The sequence below is a fragment of the Triturus cristatus genome, chromosome 8 (genome assembly GCF_964204655.1).
Source record: "Triturus cristatus chromosome 8, aTriCri1.1, whole genome shotgun sequence".
Lineage (NCBI taxonomy): Eukaryota > Metazoa > Chordata > Amphibia > Caudata > Salamandridae > Triturus > Triturus cristatus.
The window spans coordinates 1,687,465,525-1,687,486,596 of NC_140591.1; the positions used below are offsets into that span (position 1 = coordinate 1,687,465,525).

Sequence of the window (21,072 nt, forward strand, 5' to 3'; positions counted from 1 at the left end):
CAACCTCCTGGTGGCTCCAGGGGTTGGATCTCTAGCCTCATCCCAATAAACTTTATGGGACCCACTAGCACTCCCAGCAGCCTCAGCAGCAGCCTGCTGTCTGAGGGTTTCAAGAGAGGGGCAGCATTGTTGCTCTTTGCTCAGATCTTCCCTACAAGGTCCCCCTGCCCCCAAGAACTCAACCTGATCAGGCTCAAGTCCCTCTGGGGCAGTTCCTTCTTCAGGATATACTTCACCTCCCTCAAGAGGTGAACCTGTGATCTGAGGCAAAGGGGAAGGCCCTGCCTTAACCCTACTGCTCCTCTTCTTGGTTAGCATCTGGTCCATAGTTTCAGGATCCAGAGCTGGTTCAGCTTTATGCATTTTGGCCTGTCACCTGGTCACAGCAAATACCTCTGCAGGTATGCCCAACATCTCAGCATGAGCCCATACTCTTCTTAAGACCAGGCTGAAGTCTCTAGATCATTGTCCAATAGACATTCAACAGGGAGGTCTGCACTGACTACTACCTTCTTGAGGCCAGTTACCCCTCCCCAGGAGAAATTCACAACTACCAGACTATGGTTGGTCCAGACATTGCTTGCATTGGTAACCTGGTACATTTCACCCAGGATGATCTGCCCAGCGTCCACAAGATCCTCTGCCACCATGTTGACACTAGCATCTGTGTCCCTGAATGCCAAAGCCTGTTTGCCATTTATTACAGGCTGCTGTTTGTATCTGCCCAGATTACTGGGGCTCACTAGGAAGGACATATCAATGTCTCCATCACAAATCAGCAATGCCTGAGTGGATACTCTGACTAGGCCAGAGTCCACTTCAGAACCCAGGGTCAACCCTGCTACACCCTTATTCTGATTACCACCTCCACCAGTAGCTGTACTAGGGGGAACAGTTGCCTTAGGGGCAGGAGTGGTAGTGGTTTGGTCTTTGGACTTGTTACAGTCAGAAGTCCAGTGTCCTTTCTGTTTACAGAATTTGCAACAGCTCCGTCGGCGGCACGCTTCTCCTTCTTGAGTCGCGCTTCCAGCTCCTTGCGACACGCAGTCCCTCAGAAGGCCCAACAACAGCAGCAGGCACTTCCAAAGAACTTTGGGGAGCTGGGGGTGAAGTCTGTTGTTCCTGAGACTTCAGCAGGAGGCAAGCTCTTTTCCAAGCCCTTGGAGATCCTTCACAAGTTGAGCAAAAGTACATACACAGTTCCTTTTCTCCTCTCTTTGGCAGTAAGGCAACCACTGCAGGCCTATCCCCCAGGTTCAGGGATAGTTTCCTCCTCAGCTTCTTCTGGTTCCTCCCTCAGCAGAAGTTCTTCTTGTTTTCCCAAAGTGATCCAATTTCTTGGGATCAGCGTCCCAATATTTATTCCCAAAAATCCTTTGTCCTCTGAAGGCAGAGGGGCCTTTGCCCAGTCCAAACCAGTTCCTGAGCACTCTGTTTACCAGACTTCTCCTTTCCTTTCAGAGTGTAGGGCAGAAACATTAGACGCCCCACAGGAGGTGGAGCCAGCATTGTGGAAGGCAAGTACAGCCCTGGAGCACTTTGTTGACAGGATTCCTTCTCTTCATTCACTGTGCAGGGCAGAGACATCAGCCGCTCCCCAGGAGGTGAAGCCAGCATTGTGGAAGGCAGGCACAGCCCTATTCAGGTGCCAGGTGCAACTCCTCCCACCCATCTAGATGCAGATCTCTCTATTCACCACTGGGGCACCTCACCCTGTCTCCTGGAATTCCCCAGCCCTGTCACTCAAAATCCAGACAAAGGAATACACAGCCTAGCAGAGGCAGGTTTGAATGGTTAGACAAGAAAATGCCTACTTTCTAAAAGTGGCATTTTCAAACACAGAATGTTAAAACCAACTTCATTAAAAGATGAATTTTATCATCCTGAGTTCAGGCATACTAAATTCGAATTTCTACCATGTTCCCTGAGTCAGTAATGATTATAAGATGTAATAATCAAACTGCCCATTCTGGCCTATGGAGAACAGGTAGCCTTGCAAGTGAAAAACGAAAATTACTGTAATTCACTATTAGAACATGCCACACACACCAGGGCATGTCCTACCTTATCCTTACAATGCACCCTGCCCTTGGGCCTAGCATAGGGGTGTCTGATATGAAGAAAAGGGAAGGTTTAGGGACTGGCAATGGGTGCACTTGCCCAGTCAGCATGACAGTACCAGACTGCACGCAGGTTCTGCAATGGCAGACCTTAGACACATGTTTACAGGCTGCTTCTGTGGGTGGCACAACCAGTGATGAAAGCCCACCAGCAGCATTTGGATTACAAGCCCTGGGCACTCCTGGTGCACTGTACTAGGGTCTGACAGGTAAACCAAACCAACCAATCATGGAATCACAAATTACACATTAATTTACAATATGGAGCACTTGCACTGTGGCACTGGACAGCTGTGGCACAGTGCCCTGAGCAACTAACACCAGCAAAAACATATGCGGCAACAGCGAAAAATGAAAGGGAGACCCACGCCAAGGTGCCAGGTCTAACAAGGAGTATTTCCGTCTTAAAAGAATTGCATTTGAGATGGTTATCTTGCATCCACTGAATGGTGTCAGTCAAGCAGTTCTGAAAATTGGTTTCTGACTTGAATAGGTTTTTGTCCAAAGACAGGATCAGTTGGGTATCGTCTGCATAGGATGGAGTAACAATCCCATATGAAGAAATTTAAGAGACCACGGGAGTCATAATAATATTAAAAAGAGCTGGGCTCAACAAAGATCCATGTGGTACTCCCAAAGTGACTTTTCTTTCTGGTGACAGAAATTGTCCAAGGGTGACCACTTGCCTTCTGTTGGTCAGAAAAATGTTTTGCCAAGCAAGGGCAGTGTGCGAGAATCCGATGTTCTAAATCTGCTGCATTGGAATGGCGTGGGAGATGGTATCAAATGCAGCGGATAGGTCCAGTAGAATCAGCAACACACTATTCGCTGAGTCTACGGTCATTTTAATATTTTCTGAGATTTCAAGTGCTGATTCTGTGGAATGTTTGGGCCTAAAACCTGATTTCCGGGTGTGGAGGAGATCGGAATTCTCAAAAAAGGTCATCAGTTGTTGGTTGACACTTTTTTCCAAGACTTTGCTCAGCACTTTGCTTTGCACATAAAGGCAACTTGGCCCGTCCCCCAATTAACTAGTATGTTCAGGCAGTGGCTCCCTGAAAGCAAAAAAGCGACACAATTAAAATATCAGGGCTGAAGATTGTGGGGATTGAGTAAATCGTTTTTTTTTGTTTGTATTCTTGATCTGATATCTCGATCTTCTGTTTTTTTCTGTAAACGTTTTTGGTAAAAAAATCTTTGGCGTCCCAGGTGATTGTGACCTAATGTTTCAAGTAGAGTTTACAAGAGAAGGTTCAAAAAGGTCCCAGCCTGAGTCCGAATGCCTTCATTCAGATAATGAGGAGGCTTTCCTCGAGGTATTGAACCTCTGTTACCACATTATTTACATATTGCTCTAGTGTGAGACAGACTCCTCCTCCAGATTTGTAATAGTCCTTGTAGTAATTGCAAGATGCCTGGAAATGTTTCTCAATATGAACCTTTATTTATGCCGAGCAAAGGAATGTGATCAAAACAATCCACTCTTTTTGATGGTAATCAAATACATTGACAGTTTGTTTTTCTCAAACAGCCGAGCAGACGACACAATGGCAAGCTATGCAAACCGCAGGGATCGCAGAAACACACGCTTGAATGAGATGTTTGATCCAACAGGTGCTGGCACTTCCAGACAGACCATCACCATGAATCCACACTCAGCGAAAAGTACCTTTCAATCTTTGGAAAAGGCAATTAAAAAAGAAACGGCGAAATGGTGGGTCTCTCAAAAAATATCTGGAGCATGACCCTATTCCGAGAGGACTACGTATATTAATTTTTCCTCCTATAGACACCACTGCCCCTGAAAAATGACAACTCTGGGAGGAAAATCTAAGAACTGCATCAAACAACATGATAAGGCAATTAATAGAATAGGAATTTATCAAACACAAAACAGAGGTTGACTCTCTAACACAAAAAAATGAAGATGCAAAATGGGGAGAAATCACTACGAAAAACTATGAGATTCTCAATCAGATACTGGATAGCTATGAAGAGGATATCATCCAGAGAAAAAATAGAAAGTTTAGAAGAGATGTAATAGACTACCCGTTGGGCCGTGTTTACACATTTGCCAAAAAATATGATATCGCATCTAGAGCATCCCCTTCACAAACCAACAGTTCCCTGGAAACAATCCCCTCATCGGATGTGGATTCAACTGACAACCCAGAAGTCATATGAGATGTCAGAAATACAGTAAATGTTCGCGAGGAAGTAAGAAGACACCGCTTGGGCAATACCCAAGACAACAGATTAAGACCTCCAAATATCGAACCCCAAAAACAAAATACTATGTGAGTCACTACAAGAGCCAGAAGCAAAGAACAAACCAAGGGACAACCAGGAAAAATGAAATAATAAATGAGACGACCATCAAATATATGAGAAACATGAAAATCTTAAAACCAACTTATCTAACGTTACACTACAGGAACATGACCATCGAATTTTGAACAAGGGCCTGTCATTCTGCCCCACTTCAAATTGGGATCTAGTACAGACTAAAGTGGATTTGTTCAAATTCACAAGAAGACTAAAATTACACTCATTTTTCAATGACAAATTTCCACAGAGGAACATAAGCAGCACCCAATTACAAACAAGTGATTTTTCAGTGCGGGATTTTGAGACGATTCATCTCCTCTCCAATCTTACTACAGAAGAGGACACAGAGGCACTGGATGACTTGTCCATAACTGCCACTGAGTTAGGCATTGACATTTTCCATCATAAAAAAATCCCTGTAGTAACAAAGTACAAAATTACACCGGCCCTACCACCTGGGAATTCTATTGATATTTTCTTCTCAGAGGTGAGCATTGACTTAGATAAGAAACATTCAAAATATTTGAAAAAAAGAAAGTACTTACCATCGAATATTACTAAGAGAGAGCGACAATCGATAACATCTTTGAAAAATAATTCTGAAATCACAATAAAAGAGGCAGACAAGGGTGGGAATGTTGTCTTACTAAACACCACAGATTACATCTCAGAGGCAACACGACAACTAGGACATGCTACAAAAAACTGAACCATAATCCAACTAAGGAAATACAGATCAAATTAGACATCCTGATCAACTCATGGTTTGAACTCGGCCTTCTATCAGTGGAAGAGAACAAATTTCTCCTCATTGAAAATCCAGTGATACCCACCTTATACTTATTACCTAAGGTGCATGAACCGGGTATACCACCGAAGGTCAGACCAAAAATGCAGGGATCAATTTGATATGTTACAGTCTAGGAGCATTCATCGATACAGAACAACAACCATTCATGAAGAATTTGCCATCATTTATTCGGGACACGAAAGATGTCTTACAGAAATTGGAGAACATAATATGGCAACCAGACTTCCTGCTAACAACCATAGACATAGTGAGTCTATATACATCTATAAAACATCATGATGGTCTTGCAGCAATCAAGAAACATCTACAGACTAGATTTGGTCCATCTACTAGGTAAAAACAGAATGATCATTGATATGCTGGACTTCTGTCTACAAAATAATTACTTCATTTTCAATGGTGAGTTCTTCCTACAATTACAAGGTACCGCGATGGGGGCCAAATTTACTCCTCCGTATGCTTGTCTTCTGATGGGAGAAGTGGAATGAAGATTCTGAATACTTTTCCAGAAATGTGATTTTCTGGGGACGCTATATTGATGATATTTTGCTCATTTGGCAAGGACCCAAAAAACTGTTAAAACAATTCATTAGTACCCTAACACCGAACGACTGGGGCTTAAGCATCACGTATACTATTTCATCAGCTGAAATTGAATTCCTTGATCTGACCCTGTACGTAGAAAACAACATCCTTCACACAAAGATTCACAGAAAACTAACGGCTGTGAATTCTGTCCTTCATGCAGCAAGTTGTCACCCAAAGCACACTATTGACAATATACCATCTGGAGAATATCGAAGAGCACGAATTAACTGCAGCTCAGACCAGGAGTATGAAAAGAACTAAGGGAACACTTAGAAAGGAGAAGTTATGATCCAGTTCTATTAGAACAAAAACACCGTCACTTTGCACAACAAGAACGTACCACCTTTCTGCACAACAAGAAAAAAATCCCATCAAATTCAACCATACGCTTCATAACTAAATACACCAGTGGCCAACATCATGTACGTAGAATTCTCCAAAAACATTGGAACCTACGTACTCCAAATCAGACAATATCGACTGCTCTTAGGGATAAACCTCAACTAAGCTTCCAAAGATGCAAAAACCTAAGAGAAGAGTCATGTTTGTCATTTTTTAGAAAAAGGAGCAAAAATCCTTCCTACAACACCCTATGGGCTTTTATATCTTTTCCGACTGTTCCATTTGTAAATTGGGGAAAAATAAAAGCAAAGATGTTATGATAAATGGACACAAACACATAATACAAGATTTCATAAACTGTGAGAGTACAAATACCGTATACTTGATTTCCTGCCCATGTAACAAAAATTACATAGGAAGCACTATCAGACTTTTAAAAGTACAGATTCAGGAACATTTTCAAAACATTCACAAAGATGATGAAAAACAACCTTCAGTTGATCTTTTTTTACAATGTCATCCTCATCAACGTACATTTAGCTTCTGTGGCCTGATGAAAATAAAAAATCATCCAAGAGGAGGCAATACAGAACAGAAACTACGTCGACAGGAAAGTTCCCTTATCATTTGTTACAATACAGTTATCAAAGGCTTAAATAGAGATCCGGAATGGCACTCTTGGCTATACCCTATGGACATTTTGAAATTAAGATTGGTAATACTGTTCCATTCACTTGGGTGACAATTTGGACAATGCTAAAGTCATTTGATCAATCATTGTCTGTGTAGTCCCATATGTATCAAAATGAATTTTTAACTTACTAGACAACAACTGGTAAAGAGTGATTTGGGAAATGCATACTTTGATTCATATATATGTATGTAAACTGAGATGCAAGAAGGAGTCCTCTCAATATTGTTCCAAAAAAGCAAGTGTATTTTATCTATAGGCAAATTACCCTAATTAATTTGTATCTCTATAACACGCTTTTACCTACTTTAGCCAAATGTCTATCTCATAAGATAAATCAACTCGACCACAAAATAGAGACCTGGTCTAGACACTACCACCTAGTGTATTTTGTGGACTCTATTAAACCAGGCCCTTGAACTATTGAACATAAAAAAATAGAAAAAGAGCGTAACATTACTCTAATGTCAAATACTTGTAAATACCAATATATATGTCAGATCATAATGGGACACCATACCGCTATAAGAAGGCGGAATAGCCCGGTATTAAGGGAACTGAAGCTACGTAACGTAGCAAAACCTTAATAAACATGGCGCCCACGTAGACTACGTAAACACTGATCGATGATAGACTAATGCGATATGGACATTAAAAAATCAGATAGAAGATAAGTAAGAGACCTCATATTTAAAAGTTCACCCTATAAAAGAGATTGTGTTCTTTACAGGAATATATATTTAATATCTTGTGCATGTAAATATCGGCACAAACGTTCTTATCGAAACGGGGTTGCATACCACTATAAGATGGCAGTTATATATCGACGTTAGTGAACTTTGGTCACGTTACGTAGCAAGACCAATACAAATATGGCGCCTGCGTAGAACGCGGAAACACCGCTCGTGGACAGACTGATGTAAATTTTAAACAGACCGCAGAGAAGTTAGCGCTCCTATCTCCTATTTCGGTATCTCACCATAATAATCTGTTTCTCTATATGAGAGGCTGTCTCTTTATAAACTGACATTTAACAAGATTAAGCTATATGTGTGTCACGGTTCTTCATAATTGTCTGCGTACATGACCACTACTGTAGGCATTCTTGCTGTTAAATCAAGTCATCGAAGACTGTTTAACACTCATGCCTTATAAGTAGACATATTGCCAAAAATTGATTTTTAATCACCTGAAATTTTAAAAATAACGTTAGGCGAGTGTAACAAATATAGTCAGCTGTCTCCTTCCCACTGTCCCTTTAGTAACAAAACGACCCATTTAATGAGGTCTAAATAGAGCTTATATCTCTGCCATCACTTTATAAACAATACAATGACTTATTTAGTAAAGTTTAAAAAAACGCATTCTGATTGTAGAATGATTACATGATGATGAATTTCCCTATTGAGTCTAGAAATGTGGTGTCAAATATAAATCTTCATGTTATAGATTTTCATTGCCGAATCTCTTTGAATATAGACCAAAGTGACTTGATAAATATGACATCAGGAATATTAAGGGTGTATGTTAAAACTCGAAGTTTACTGGGATTCATGGAATCTGATTCACCCTCTACTTTTCATGTCACACTAAAAGGTGATTCCTTTAAAAAAGTAATATTTAGAAAATGTATGATACTAACACAGATTGACCGCTTTAAGTCAGCACCTTTAAGTGAATAAATATATAATTTGATTTTAAGATAAATGATTTATTCACACTTCACGAATATCTCTTTTATTTCACTATTTCACCATAGCACACAGACACTTTAAAGCAAAGGCACGCCGTATCTTTTCACTTGATCAACCTATCACACTACGGCATAACTCTGACAAGGGTTCTTTTTCTCTGATCTCTCTAGCTTTCTCTTCTTGTTCCCTATTTAGATATTTCTTCCTTTCTTTTCCCCTCTTTTCTTGCTTTTTCCCCTCTTTTTTATTTTTCTCTTCACTTCAATTAAAAAACATCTTGAATATTTTCGATCTGATCCTTCCTTTCAGCCTTGAAAAAGCCCAAGTCTGATAGACATTGAAGGGCGAAACACGTGTCGGCTGCTCGGCTGTTTGAGAAAAACAAACTGTCAATGTATTTGATTACCATCAAAAAGAGTGGATTGTTTTGATCACATTCCTTTGCTCGGCATAAATGAAGGCTAATATTGAAAAACATTTCCAGGCATCTTGCAATTACTAAAAGGACTATTACAAATCTGGAGGAGGAGTCTGTCTCACACTAGAGTAATATGTAAATAATGATGTAACAAAGGTTCAATACCTCGAGAAAAGCCTCCTCATTATCTGAATGAAGGCATTCGGACTCAGGCTGGGACCTTTTTGAACCTTCTATTGAAAACCGCTTCAACTCCCCCCTGACAGATCCCACAAGGATAATCCTGGCAAAATGTATCAGGAAATAATGAGTGGTAAAAATGCCACACATGTTGAAAGAGCTGCAGAAAACAGCGATTCTGCATGTAATTCCCCATTTTCACACAAAACCTCAGATTTGCAGGTATGTACGTTTCTGATGAATGGCTGAACGTGGAGTAGCGGTAGTTACCGGGATCAGCACACGCCTCACTCATTACCAGGGCACTTGTAGTTGGGCATTTACCTTGAAATTGGTGGTGTGCAGAGATCCACTCCTGGGCTGTGGCAACCAACGGCTCCTCTGTGTGATCTTCACTTGCCATCTGCGATATTGACTCTCTTGATTATTTTTATTATTATTAAGCATTTATATAGCACATAGTTTCCCTCAGGAATCCCAGTGCTAGCAATCAGGCAGACTACCAGTAGGACTTTATGGGGCTGTTTGTGGGAAGAGCCAGGTTTTAAAGAGGTTACGAAAAGGCAGGATACTGGCTTCAGAGCGAATGTGTAAAGGCAAGGAGTTCCACAGTTTTGCTACATTATACTCAAGCAATCTGCCTCCCGCTCTTGTCCTTCTGATTTTGGGGACAGCTAGCAAATTAAGGTTAAGAGAATGAAGCTCCCTCGAGGGCCGATAAGGAATGATGAGGGATTTGTTGATTTCCGGGCCGATTCCCCTTACAGTCTTATGGGCAAGACACAAGGCCTTAAATGTTGTTCTTTCCAAGGTAGGTAGCCAGTGTAAAGCTTTTAGAGCTGGCTTGGCTGATTGTGACCTAGGGATGTCCAGAAGCATCCTGGCAGCACAATTCTGAGCATCCTGGAGTTTCCTCAGAGTCGCCTTCGGAGCTCCCAGGTAAAGGGAGTTACCATAATCCAGGCGTGAAGGAACTAAGGCTTGGACTAAGGTGCGCTTGGCAGTCAATGGCAACAGGGGGAGAATTTTCCTAAGGGATCTAAGTGTCCCAAAACAGACCCCTGTCACCTTCACTGCTTGGTGGTGAAATTTGAGAGCATTGTCCAACAAACACCCAATCTCTCTTCTTGGTTTTGGGAGTTGGAGGCGGACCAAGGCACTTTGGCCAAATCTGGCCAAGGTCCATGTTGGAATGGTTCCCTAGCAGCATGCGTTCGGTTTTACCTCCGTTGAGACAAAGGCAGGAATGCTCCATCCGAGAAGGAACTCTCTCTAAGCAGATCTCAAAGTCCGAACTTGATAATGTAGAGTCTCCCACAATATTGTTTCAGGGGTGTAGATTCAAATACAGACATTGTAGTGAAGGATGCAGCGTTTAAAGGGCGGCCTGCACGTGGACTGGTGGGCTGAGGACATCTCTGAAAGGGAGATACTGAACCGCTAACTTTGTTGTTTTTCTAAGTATTTCTGCTTCCTTGTTTGATGAACCGGTGATGTTTTTCTTTTTGGCTAATAGATGTTTTCTGGAGTAAATGTAGTCATAATTGAGACTCCATTTCCTTGCAAAGTCTTCTTTCCTGGGAATTATCTCCTTCATGCTCCTGCCCAGTTTATTTCAATCCAAAGTCTGTCATTTCAGGACAACAAAGAATCCCCAATGTTAAGATCTCACCGTGTAATGTCTTATTCTCTTCGATATCACCAAACAAGAAACAACCTCAGTGGCAACTATAAATAAATCTGCAGTGTTTCATGTTCATTGTGACCGCACAGTTAAATTAAACTGTATCAATGTTAACTGGCATTTTATTCCTAAGTACATTTTTCATATGTTGTCTCTATTTTAAAACAGATCGCAAGAGGAAGTACAAAGAATATATTAAAGATGAATTCAGAGAAATGAAAGATAATGACGGTAGAATCGGGGAAACTGTGACTTTAGAAGGAAGGTATACAAAGCTCCTCATCTTAAAGCACTACCGTAAAAGGAAAGATAAAGAACATGAAATAATGTCATGTGGAGAGAGACATCTGCAGCTTATGGCAGAAAGAGCTGCAGATTCATACTCTAGCATCCAAGATTTATTTTCCCCTGAAAAGGATGGCCACGTCCCCAGGACTGTGGTGCTCCAGGGAGTGGCTGGGATCGGAAAGACAATGACTGCCCGAAAGATCATGTTCGACTGGGCATCGGGCAACCTCTTCCAGGACAGATTTGAGTATGTGTTTTACATCCACTGCAGGGAATATAACCAGCTGAGTGCACAGAGGCCGATCGCTGACCTCATCTTACCCAGCATTGAAGGGGGGCCGCTCCTGTCAATGAGTGAGATCGAAGCCAACCCCGAAAGGAGGCTCTTCATCATCGACGGCTTCGATGAACTTAAAATCAATGAAGATTTGCTGTCTGATGATCCTGATAAAAAATCTCAAGAGGGTAAAACAATCTTCAGTTTATTAAGGAAAAGGTATCTAAGGGATTCATATAAAATAGTCACCACCAGGCCAACTGCTTTGGACGCCCTTGAAAAGTGCGTGAAGGGCGAACGCCTCGCAGAGATACTTGGGTTTTCTGAAGCTGGTAGGAAAGAATATTTTACAAGGTTCTTTGGAGATGAAATAAAAGCTGCAGACGCTATCAGAATAGTAAAAGAAAATGAAATCCTCTACACCATGTGTTTTGTGCCCATCGTGTGCTGGATCGTCTGCACTGTCATCAAGGGACAGATGGAGGATGAGGAGGATTCTTTCTATGATTTGAGAACAGTTACTTCTGTCTACTTGCTTTTTCTTTTCAATTTATTGAAGCAGCAGAGTAAAGACTCTGTGCAGAAAGATATTACCAGTAACTTGAAGAGGCTGTGTGCCTTGGCTGAGGAAGGCGTCTATCAGCAGAAAATCCTATTTGAAGAACATGACATAGTTAATCATGGTGTAAACATACCGGCCCTACAATCCCTCTTCCTGAACAATAATATTTTTAAACAATGTACTGATAAGGTCAGCCTCTACAGCTTCATCCACTTGAGCTTCCAGGAGTTTTTTGCTGCGCTCTTTTACATACTAGAAGGTAAGGATGCAGCCGCACAGGGCACAGAGTCTCAGCAGCGAGCCGTGACCCGCTTACTGAGGGAATACACAGACTTTGGAAACAATCACTTGATGCTGACCGTGCGCTTTCTGTTCGGCCTTCTCAACACAGAGAGACTGGATAAGATAAACAGGAAATACCAGTGGAAGGTTTCACCAGAAATCAAACCTGTGCTACAGGCCTGGATAACGGAAAAACTGAAACAAGAACGAGACAAGATCACTAGTCACACCCTGGACTTATTCCACTGTTTGTACGAGACTCAGGATGAAGAATTTGTGAAAACAGAACCTGTATGTGTGAAAGACATATGTTTACCACCCAGTAAGATGAGGCGCAATATGAGTTCCATGGATTTCAGAGCCCTCGCATTCTCTTTAAAGTATTCAGGAGTCGAGAGCATTGAACTAGAGGCCATTCCAATGAGTCCCAAGGATGTCAGAGCGCTGAAGCCGCTTTTAATGAAATGTTACACACTTAGGTAAGTCTCTCAATTTCATATATTTCACAACATCTGTGTTTTAGAGTAAAAGAAATGGGGTATGAGACCACAGTAGCAGCAGGGAGGACCGCAGCAGGGGTAGGGAGGACCGCAGCAGGGGTAGAGGGGGACTGCAGCAGGGGTAGGGGGACCGCAGCAGGGGTAGGGGGGACCGCAGCAGGGGTAGAGCGGCCGCAGCAGGGATAGGGGGGACCGCAGCAGGGGTAGGGGGGCCGCAGCAGGGGTGGGGGGGCCGCAGCAGGGGTAGAGGGGACCGCAGCAGGGGTAGGGGGACCGCAGCAGGGGTAGGGGGACCGCAGCAGGGATAGGGGGGACCGCAGCAGGGGTAGGGGGACCGCAGCAGGGCTGGGGGGACCGCAGCAGGGGCAGAGGGGACCGCACCAGGGGTAGGGAGGACCGCAGCAGGGGTAGGGAGGACCGCTGCAGGGGTAGGGGGACTGCACCAGGGGTAGGGGGACCGCTGCAGGGGTAGGGGGACCGCGGCAGAGGTATGGGGACTGTAGCAGGGGTAGGTGGACCGCAGCAGGGGTAGAGGGACCGCAGCAGGGGTAGAGGGACCGCAGCAGGGATAGGGGGGACCGCAGCTGGGGTAGGGGGACCGCAGCAGGGGTGGGGGGACCACAGCAGGGGTAGGGGAACCGCAGCAGGGGTAGGGAGGACCGCAGCAGGGGTAGAGGGGGACTGCAGCAGGGGTAGGGGGACCGCAGCAGAGGTAGGGGGACAGCAGCAGGGGTGGGGTGACCACGGCAGAGGTAGGGGGGACCGCAGCAGGGGTAGTGGGGACCACAGTAGCATCAGGGAGGACCACAGCAGGGGTAGGGGAACCACGGCAGAGGTGGGGGGACCGCGGCAGGGGTAGAGGGGACCGCGCAGGGGTAGGGGGACTGCTGCAGATCGGCACATATAAATTCTCCCTACTTCCACGGATAGAGTAATTCCACAGTCATACACACATACACTCATCATACGCTAGGGCCCATCATTCTAACATTCATAACAAATACTCTATCCATCCTGGTAATGCAAGAGAAAACTTATACCAATCTACATCCAGTGCGAGGTCAATGCGACCATACAGATATGTCTTGAGTTATGATATTAAACACAGGAAATACATTTGGAACTCAATAAATCAATAAATGACCAGAAAATGACCACCCGACACTGTAATTCAAACAAAGATTATCTTTTATCTAAATTAGTTCAAATGAATGGTAATCAATAGCAAAAACATCATTCTCATAGTTACCTATTCTAGCTAAATAGCATAAATGAGTCAGGACAGGTCTCTCAGCAAAGTCTCTCGAGTCGCCGTCCTCTCAATCAGCATCGGTCCTCTCGAGCATAGGTTCGGGAAGAACTGGTCTCAATGAAATGCACGCAACAACTACTAAAGCCTCTCTAGTCTAGTAATATTTATACCAAAACTAACACATTAAAAGTTACAACAATTTCAGAACGTCCGTTGAACCATTGAGCAGAGCGAGCAGGAAAGGATGTTGACTTGCAACATTTAGAAAATCTCCGCTCTCGAAAATCACAAAAATAAAAAGACGGAAGAAGGAAGCACAAACTAAAAAAGAAACATTCATGAATGCTTTTCCTCGGAGCCATCGTGAAGCCACCGCAAAGTTATCAAATGTTCATTGTGGCTTTATTCTTCTCCAAGGTTAGTTGGCAGCAGTCCTGGAGCTGCTGTCCTCACGGAAAGTTTTGATTCAGCCAGAGGCCAGGTCAGGTGACTTATCAACCATGTTCAGCAAGGCCTCTCGTCACATCTTATTCACTCGATTGCAGGCTGTAAATATCGGCCATCTTGGATTAGGCCAAAACTGGCCATCTTAATTAAAGAGAACATAAACATCGTTACCACATCATAATGATTATACAGTGTTAAGTCCCACTAATACCCATATGTGTATGTAATTACCTAGCCATCTGCAACACAAAGAAGCATTAAAGCACGGTTTTTTAAAAGCGCAAATACATTATAAACAACACTTCAGCCACACGTATTTATTTTAGTTGCTCACCAACTTAGTTCACGTATTATTTAAGCAACATAAAAGCATTCCTGCGTGTAGTTTATTCATTAGTAATATTGGTTAGTCAGGACTTTAAACTAAATTAATTAATTTAGTGATTAATTATTAATATTTTTAATCATGACATATAGACAAAACTAGAGCTTAAATCTCAATGAATTTTCAACAGAAAACTCTGCTCCAGCAATCCCCCCTTTGGTGATATTTATCACCACAAAACAACCCAAAAAAAAAAATTTAGTCCCATTTCTTAGGAGAATTTTTAAATGTCTTTTTGCATACAAACATCATAGACATACTACACACCAGTCTCTCTTTCATCCTCTTCTCTTGACTCCAAATATATACTCTCCCTAAATTTTTCTAATTCAATCTCTTCTGGGTCTCTCTTTGACCTCTTTTGTTTCTTTTCAAAATTTTCTCTAATTATTCTCTTTTTCCCTCCCCTGTTTTTACAACACAAACACCCTAATCTCAAGATCAATAAAGCAACAATTATACATGTCAAAGGAAATAATATCTTACCAATAATTGTACTACCTATCTTAGCAATAAAACTCTTAACAGCAAATAACTTATTAGCCATTTTAGTCCAGATACTTTCAGCTTCCAGTGGTACTAATTCTTCATGCAAATCAGTAATATTTTTGATATAGACCTTTAGATCTTTGCTTTCGTCAGGAATGTAAGTGCAACAATGTTGAACTTTCAGCATTCCACAGACTCCACCCTCTTTAGCCAATAGAATATCAAGGGCAAGTCGATTTTGCATAGACATGGCACGCACGGCAATCATCTCCGTATTTACCACCAGAAACCCTCCAGCGGTACTTGTCGATAAGCGATCCACCACTGTTGACAGTTTCCAAATTTTATAAGCATTCAAAGAAATTCCCACTGCTGGAATTAAAGCTCCAAAAATATCACCTACAATTTCTGACCAAGTTTCTCTCTTAAAGCGTGTTAGTAGATTAATGTGTTCTACATCTTCTATCTTATCTACATGGAAAATCTTTGGAAAGACCAGGCCAACATAACATGTGCCATACCAATGGTCAGGCAACCTGTAATAAGCCTTATTCCCACAAATATAATACACTCCCGGGAAAACTAGATCTTCTCCTCCCTTGAAACCCCATCCTGTTGCAACAAAGTATGTATCATGACACTCACTAGTCCCAACAAAATACGTATCATATTGGGATTTCTTTCTGGTAATACATAATTTACCCTTCTGTGGTGCATCTAATGCCAAAGTTGGACTGGCCCCATTCCTCAACTCTTTTCCCATCTCAATATCCCATATTGATTCACTCACTTTATATTTCCCTGCATTCTCATGCATGCTCACTCTCCTTTCCTCTACCAGGTCTAGGAAAGCCTTTTCTTCTTGTTTCAAACTGCAAGTTAAATTGTTTCTAAAAATGTAATCTAATGTTAATTCTTCTGTCTCAACAAAAATCTCACCAAAAATGTTAGCTTCTTTAGCTGGATTCAGCTTCTTGTTCATAGGCAATTGCCCAAAAATGTTATCCTTGTTAGACATTGTATAATCTAATTTTCTTAGTAAATAAAAAACACTACTTAACACACTACATGAAATTCCATATGTAGCTGGTAGATGATGATAAGTAACACCTTCTGAAACGGATGCAGGTAATTGCATACATACGTAGCAATCCCTAACTTCCATTGTCTTTACATATTCGTACAACAGCTTTGAAAAAACATTGCTAGAAAAATCATTAATTGACCTATCTTTATGTATGTAAAGATTACTAATTCCAGTTGGAACTACTTTCTGTGAGCTCTTCTCTATATTTGTCACATTTTCAGTAGGTATCCCGAAATTGTCTATTGAAACTCTAAAAGTAACTAATAAAGCAAGCACAACCCATAGTATCATCAAAAATCCAGTACAGCAGCAGAACATCCTACACCATTTTTTCAAGAAGGCACATCTACTTTTATTATTCTCTGTGTTAGCCATTTTACTACTTTGGCAGTGTCTTTTGACTTAGCCTCACTACTCAATCTCCAGAACTCTAGATTACTTCAAACAGCTAAATTTGGATTTCTTCTTTTCACTCTTTTCCAAGTGATTCCCTTAGTTCACTCAATTTGGATTTTCATCACTTTTCACTTCTTCTTCAGCAACATCAAACTGTATCAAATCTCCAATATCCTGAACATCCGACTCGTCTCCAATGTCAGTCAAGATGACTTTCAGGACTCCAACAGTGTTATCCTCAACCACTTTTCGTACGGTCCCCTTTGGATTTCCTTGACTTTCTGCCTCTTCACCTTCAGACAGTGCCACGTACGTCCATTCCGGTGACCTATACTTCTGGTTGGGTTTTCTGATTCTCTTGATCTCCTCCGGTTCCTTTGTTTCCTTTTGTTTTCCACCTTTCGCTGGATTCTGACTCGACACCTCGTTCACCTGTTCAGCTTTTGATGAATTTACTCGTGTCAGTCTGTATCTCAGCCTCTTTACTTTGTTAGGCCAAAGATCTCCTCTTACAACCTTTTTTGGTCTCGCTTCTTTACTATTTCTTTCTCCAATCCAAGTTCTCTTTCTCAGAACTCGACCTTCTGGTTTCTCATTCTCATTCTCACTCTCATCTGATTCTGTTTCATTTGCCTCTTGTTCAACAACAGCTTTCTTCTGCTCCACAGACTTTTTCTTCACCAACTGAGATCTCCCTATTTCTGTCCCTCCTCGGGTCTCCGACACGCAATCTTCTTGCTGTCTACTTGTCCCTTCACCTAGCTTGTCAGGAATGTTCCCTACACCTCCTCGGGTCTCCTCCGCAATCTGTCCCTCTCTACCTTTTCCTGACCCTACTTCTTCAAATGTAATCTCAGGTGGATCTTCAACCTCCTCATCCAATTCATGTGTAGTCTCCGTGGAACTGCTCTTTTCTCTCCTTGTTTCTCTACTGTTTGTTGAAACTTCAGGCACTCTTGCAGAATCCGATCTCTCCTCTGAGACTCTCAATGTTTCTCTTGAAGCCTCTCTTGGAATGAAAAAAGAATCACCTGACTCTCTTTCTTCTTCCCCCCTTTCAGGATTTCTTTTTTCTCTCACTGGTTCATCTTCTGCATCCTCACTGGAATCTGATTCTTCAAAATACTCCTTACCAGTTCCATCCTTTGGATTCGGAACTCTCAGAGTATGACTTTGCATGAACCCAGTTTTTCACACCAGCACACTTTACTGCAGTTGTCGTTGTCAAAATCACTTGTCTTGGCCTTCCCCACCTCGGAACCAAGCAATTTCTTCTTCTGTGTACTTTAATCCTCACCCAATCCCCTGGACTCAGGTCATGGGCTTGCTTCTTTTCAAGTGTAGTCGCGTCTCCTCCAACCTGGTGAAACACAGAATGAACTGCGTCAGCCAGGCCTTTACAGTAATCCAAAATCATGTCATCAGTTATTGACGTCAACTTATTGACAGGCACAAAAGCATGTCGCATTGCACGTCCCATCAATATTTCATGTGGACTCAAACCTGTGGTTCGGTCCGGAGTAGACCTTATTGTCATCAGTACTAGAGGCAAGACATCTGGCCATTTCATACCTGTGGCTAAACACATCTTACCAATTCGGTTCTTTATTGTGCCATTCATCTGTTCAACAACACCAGAAGCCTCTGGTCTGTATGCACAATGTAGCTTCTGCTGTATGCTCAATGCTTCACAAATCAAACCAATGAGCTCATTATGGAAGTGTCCACCTCTGTCTGACTCAATTGTCACTGGGAACCCGTACCTAGGAATCAACTCTCTTAACAGTAACTTTGCCACTGTTATTCCATCATTCCTCCTAGTCGGATAGGCTTCCACCCACCTTGAAAACAAACAGACTACCACTAGAACATACCTCAATTTGTTCACTTGGGGCATTTCAATGAAATCTATCTGCATTCTGGTAAAAGGACCTCCTTCTCTGCCTATTGTCCCCAGACTCACCACTGTCTTTTTCCCAGTATTGAATTGCTGACAAATCAAACATCTCTGACAGATGCTTTCTGCAATCAGCCTGAACTTTGCATTGTACCACGTTTGCTTGAAGGACCTAATCATTGCATCCCTCCCCAGGTGACCCTGGCCATGATACATTCTTGCCATGGTTGATAGCATGCTGTTAGGCATTACTGGTCTTCCATCTCTACAGATCCAAACATGGTCTGTTTCTCTTGGGGCACAACCTGCCTTGATCCAATCTCTCATTTCCTCATCTCCTGCTTCATCTTGCAACTGTTTCACTTCATCCCATGTTTCTAGGACATTAGTAAACATTACAGTACAAAAAGACATTTCTTTCTCTCGTGCCCTGTTAATCGAATGATTATTCTTTGCACAATATTGAGCTATGTCATTTGCAAAATGATTACCAAGAGTAATAAAATCATCTCCTTGTCCATGAGCAGCACATTTTACAACTGCTAGTTCTTTAGGCAGCTGTATCGCCTCAAGCAACTTCCCAATCACTTCAGCATTCTTTATCGGAGTTTCACCTGACGTCAAAAACCCTCTCTGTAGCCAAAGTTGGCCAAAATCATGAACCACTCCGAATCCGTACTGACTATCAGTCATCACAGTCACTCTCAGATTTTTCCCAATCTTGCAAGCTTTTGTCAATGCCACCAATTCAGCCACTTGAGCAGATCTTACTCCTTTCAAAGGCGAAGCTTCCATAACTTCTGAAACCTTGCACACCGCATATGCTGCACTTAGCACACATTCATCTGTCCTCAGACATGATCCATCCACAAACAGCACATGATCACTCTCAGGTAATGGCAAATCTCTTATGTCTGGTCTCGGTTTTGTGCAGTAATCAAGCACATCCAAGCAATCATGATGAACATCATCCCCCACATTCACGATTTCAGCATCTGGCAACAAAGTTGCTGGATTCACATTCACACATCTCTCAAGAGTCACATTTGATGCTCCCAGAATTATTTTCTCATATTTAGTCAGCCGACTATGTGACATATATTGAGTTCTGCTTCTTGTCAAAAGAATTGCCACATTGTGAGGTACGAATACCCTTACAGGATATCCCATTATTATACCCTCACTCTGTTCCAAGCTTCTGCATGTAGCAGCTACTGCTTTCAGGCAACCTGGCAAACCCACAGCTACAGGGTCAAGTGTCGATGAGAAGTACGCAATCGGCCTTCTCAGTTGTCCATGTTTCTGAATTAACACTGAAAGTGCACAACCATTCCTCTCACTGCAGTACAACTCAAACTCCTTCTCATAATCTGGCATTCCCAAAGCAGGGGCTTCACACATTCTTCTTTTCAGCTCATCAAATGCTGCCATTTGTTCCGCATCCAATTCTAATGGGTCTTTCACCTCACTTTTGGTCAGTTTAATCAGTGGCTTTGCTATCAGGGAGAAATTACTTATCCACTGACGACAATAACCCACCATCCCCAGAAACATCCTCACCTCTCTCTGGGTCCTTGGGGCTTTCATTCCTCTGAGAATTTTGATCCTATCTTTAGTTACCTTTCTCAGACCTTTTTCAATATTATGTCCAAGATAATGCACTTCTCTTTTGCAAAATTGCAATTTGGCTGGAGATACCTTTAACCCTCCATCTGCCAGATGATTCAGTAAAGCTATGGTATCCATTTCACAAGCTTCACGTGTCTTCGATGCCACCAGTAGGTCATCGATGTACTGAACTAGTACTGAGCTTTCAGGCATGATCAAACTTTCTAATGATTTCTTCAATAACTGATTGAAAATCGAAGGACTCTCTGTATAGCCCTGTGGAATTCGACACCATGCTAAAATACGCTGTCCAAACCGAAATGCAAAAATCGGCTGGCTATCATGATGCAATGGAATTGAAAAGAAAGCATGACACAAATCAATTACTGTGTACCACTCAGCATCATGAGGAATCTGATACAAGATCACTGACGGATTTGGCACAATGGGACAACATGCCACCACAATTTTGTTAACCTTTCTCAAATCTTGTACAATCCTGAACTTCCCATTAGGTTTCTTCAGCCCCATTATCGGTGAATTACACGGGCTGCTCAGTAATTCTCTCAAAACACCCTGTTGAATCATTTTGTCAATTATAGGCGTTATTCCTTCAATTATCTCTGGTGTCAATCTGTACTGTGGGATATTAGGATAAACAATTCCCTCTTTCACTGAAATTTTCACTGGATCTACATTATTCATCAATCCCACATCTTCTCCAGTAAAATCCCAAACTGCCGTTT

The 21,072-nt window shown here is 42.2% G+C and overlaps 1 protein-coding gene across 6 annotated transcripts in view; it reads left to right on the forward strand.

The window, feature by feature from the left end:
- The window catches only part of LOC146808610 (NACHT, LRR and PYD domains-containing protein 3-like), a 567,098-nt gene that overhangs the window by 214,142 nt on the left and 331,884 nt on the right, over positions 1-21,072 (forward strand). For all 6 annotated transcript variants that reach the window (XM_085623640.1, XM_085623643.1, XM_085623639.1 and 3 more), the window contains one exon: positions 11,025-12,744. In XM_085623640.1, coding sequence (XP_085479766.1) covers positions 11,025-12,744 — 1,720 coding nt within the window. The remainder of the gene's footprint in view (positions 1-11,024; positions 12,745-21,072) is intronic.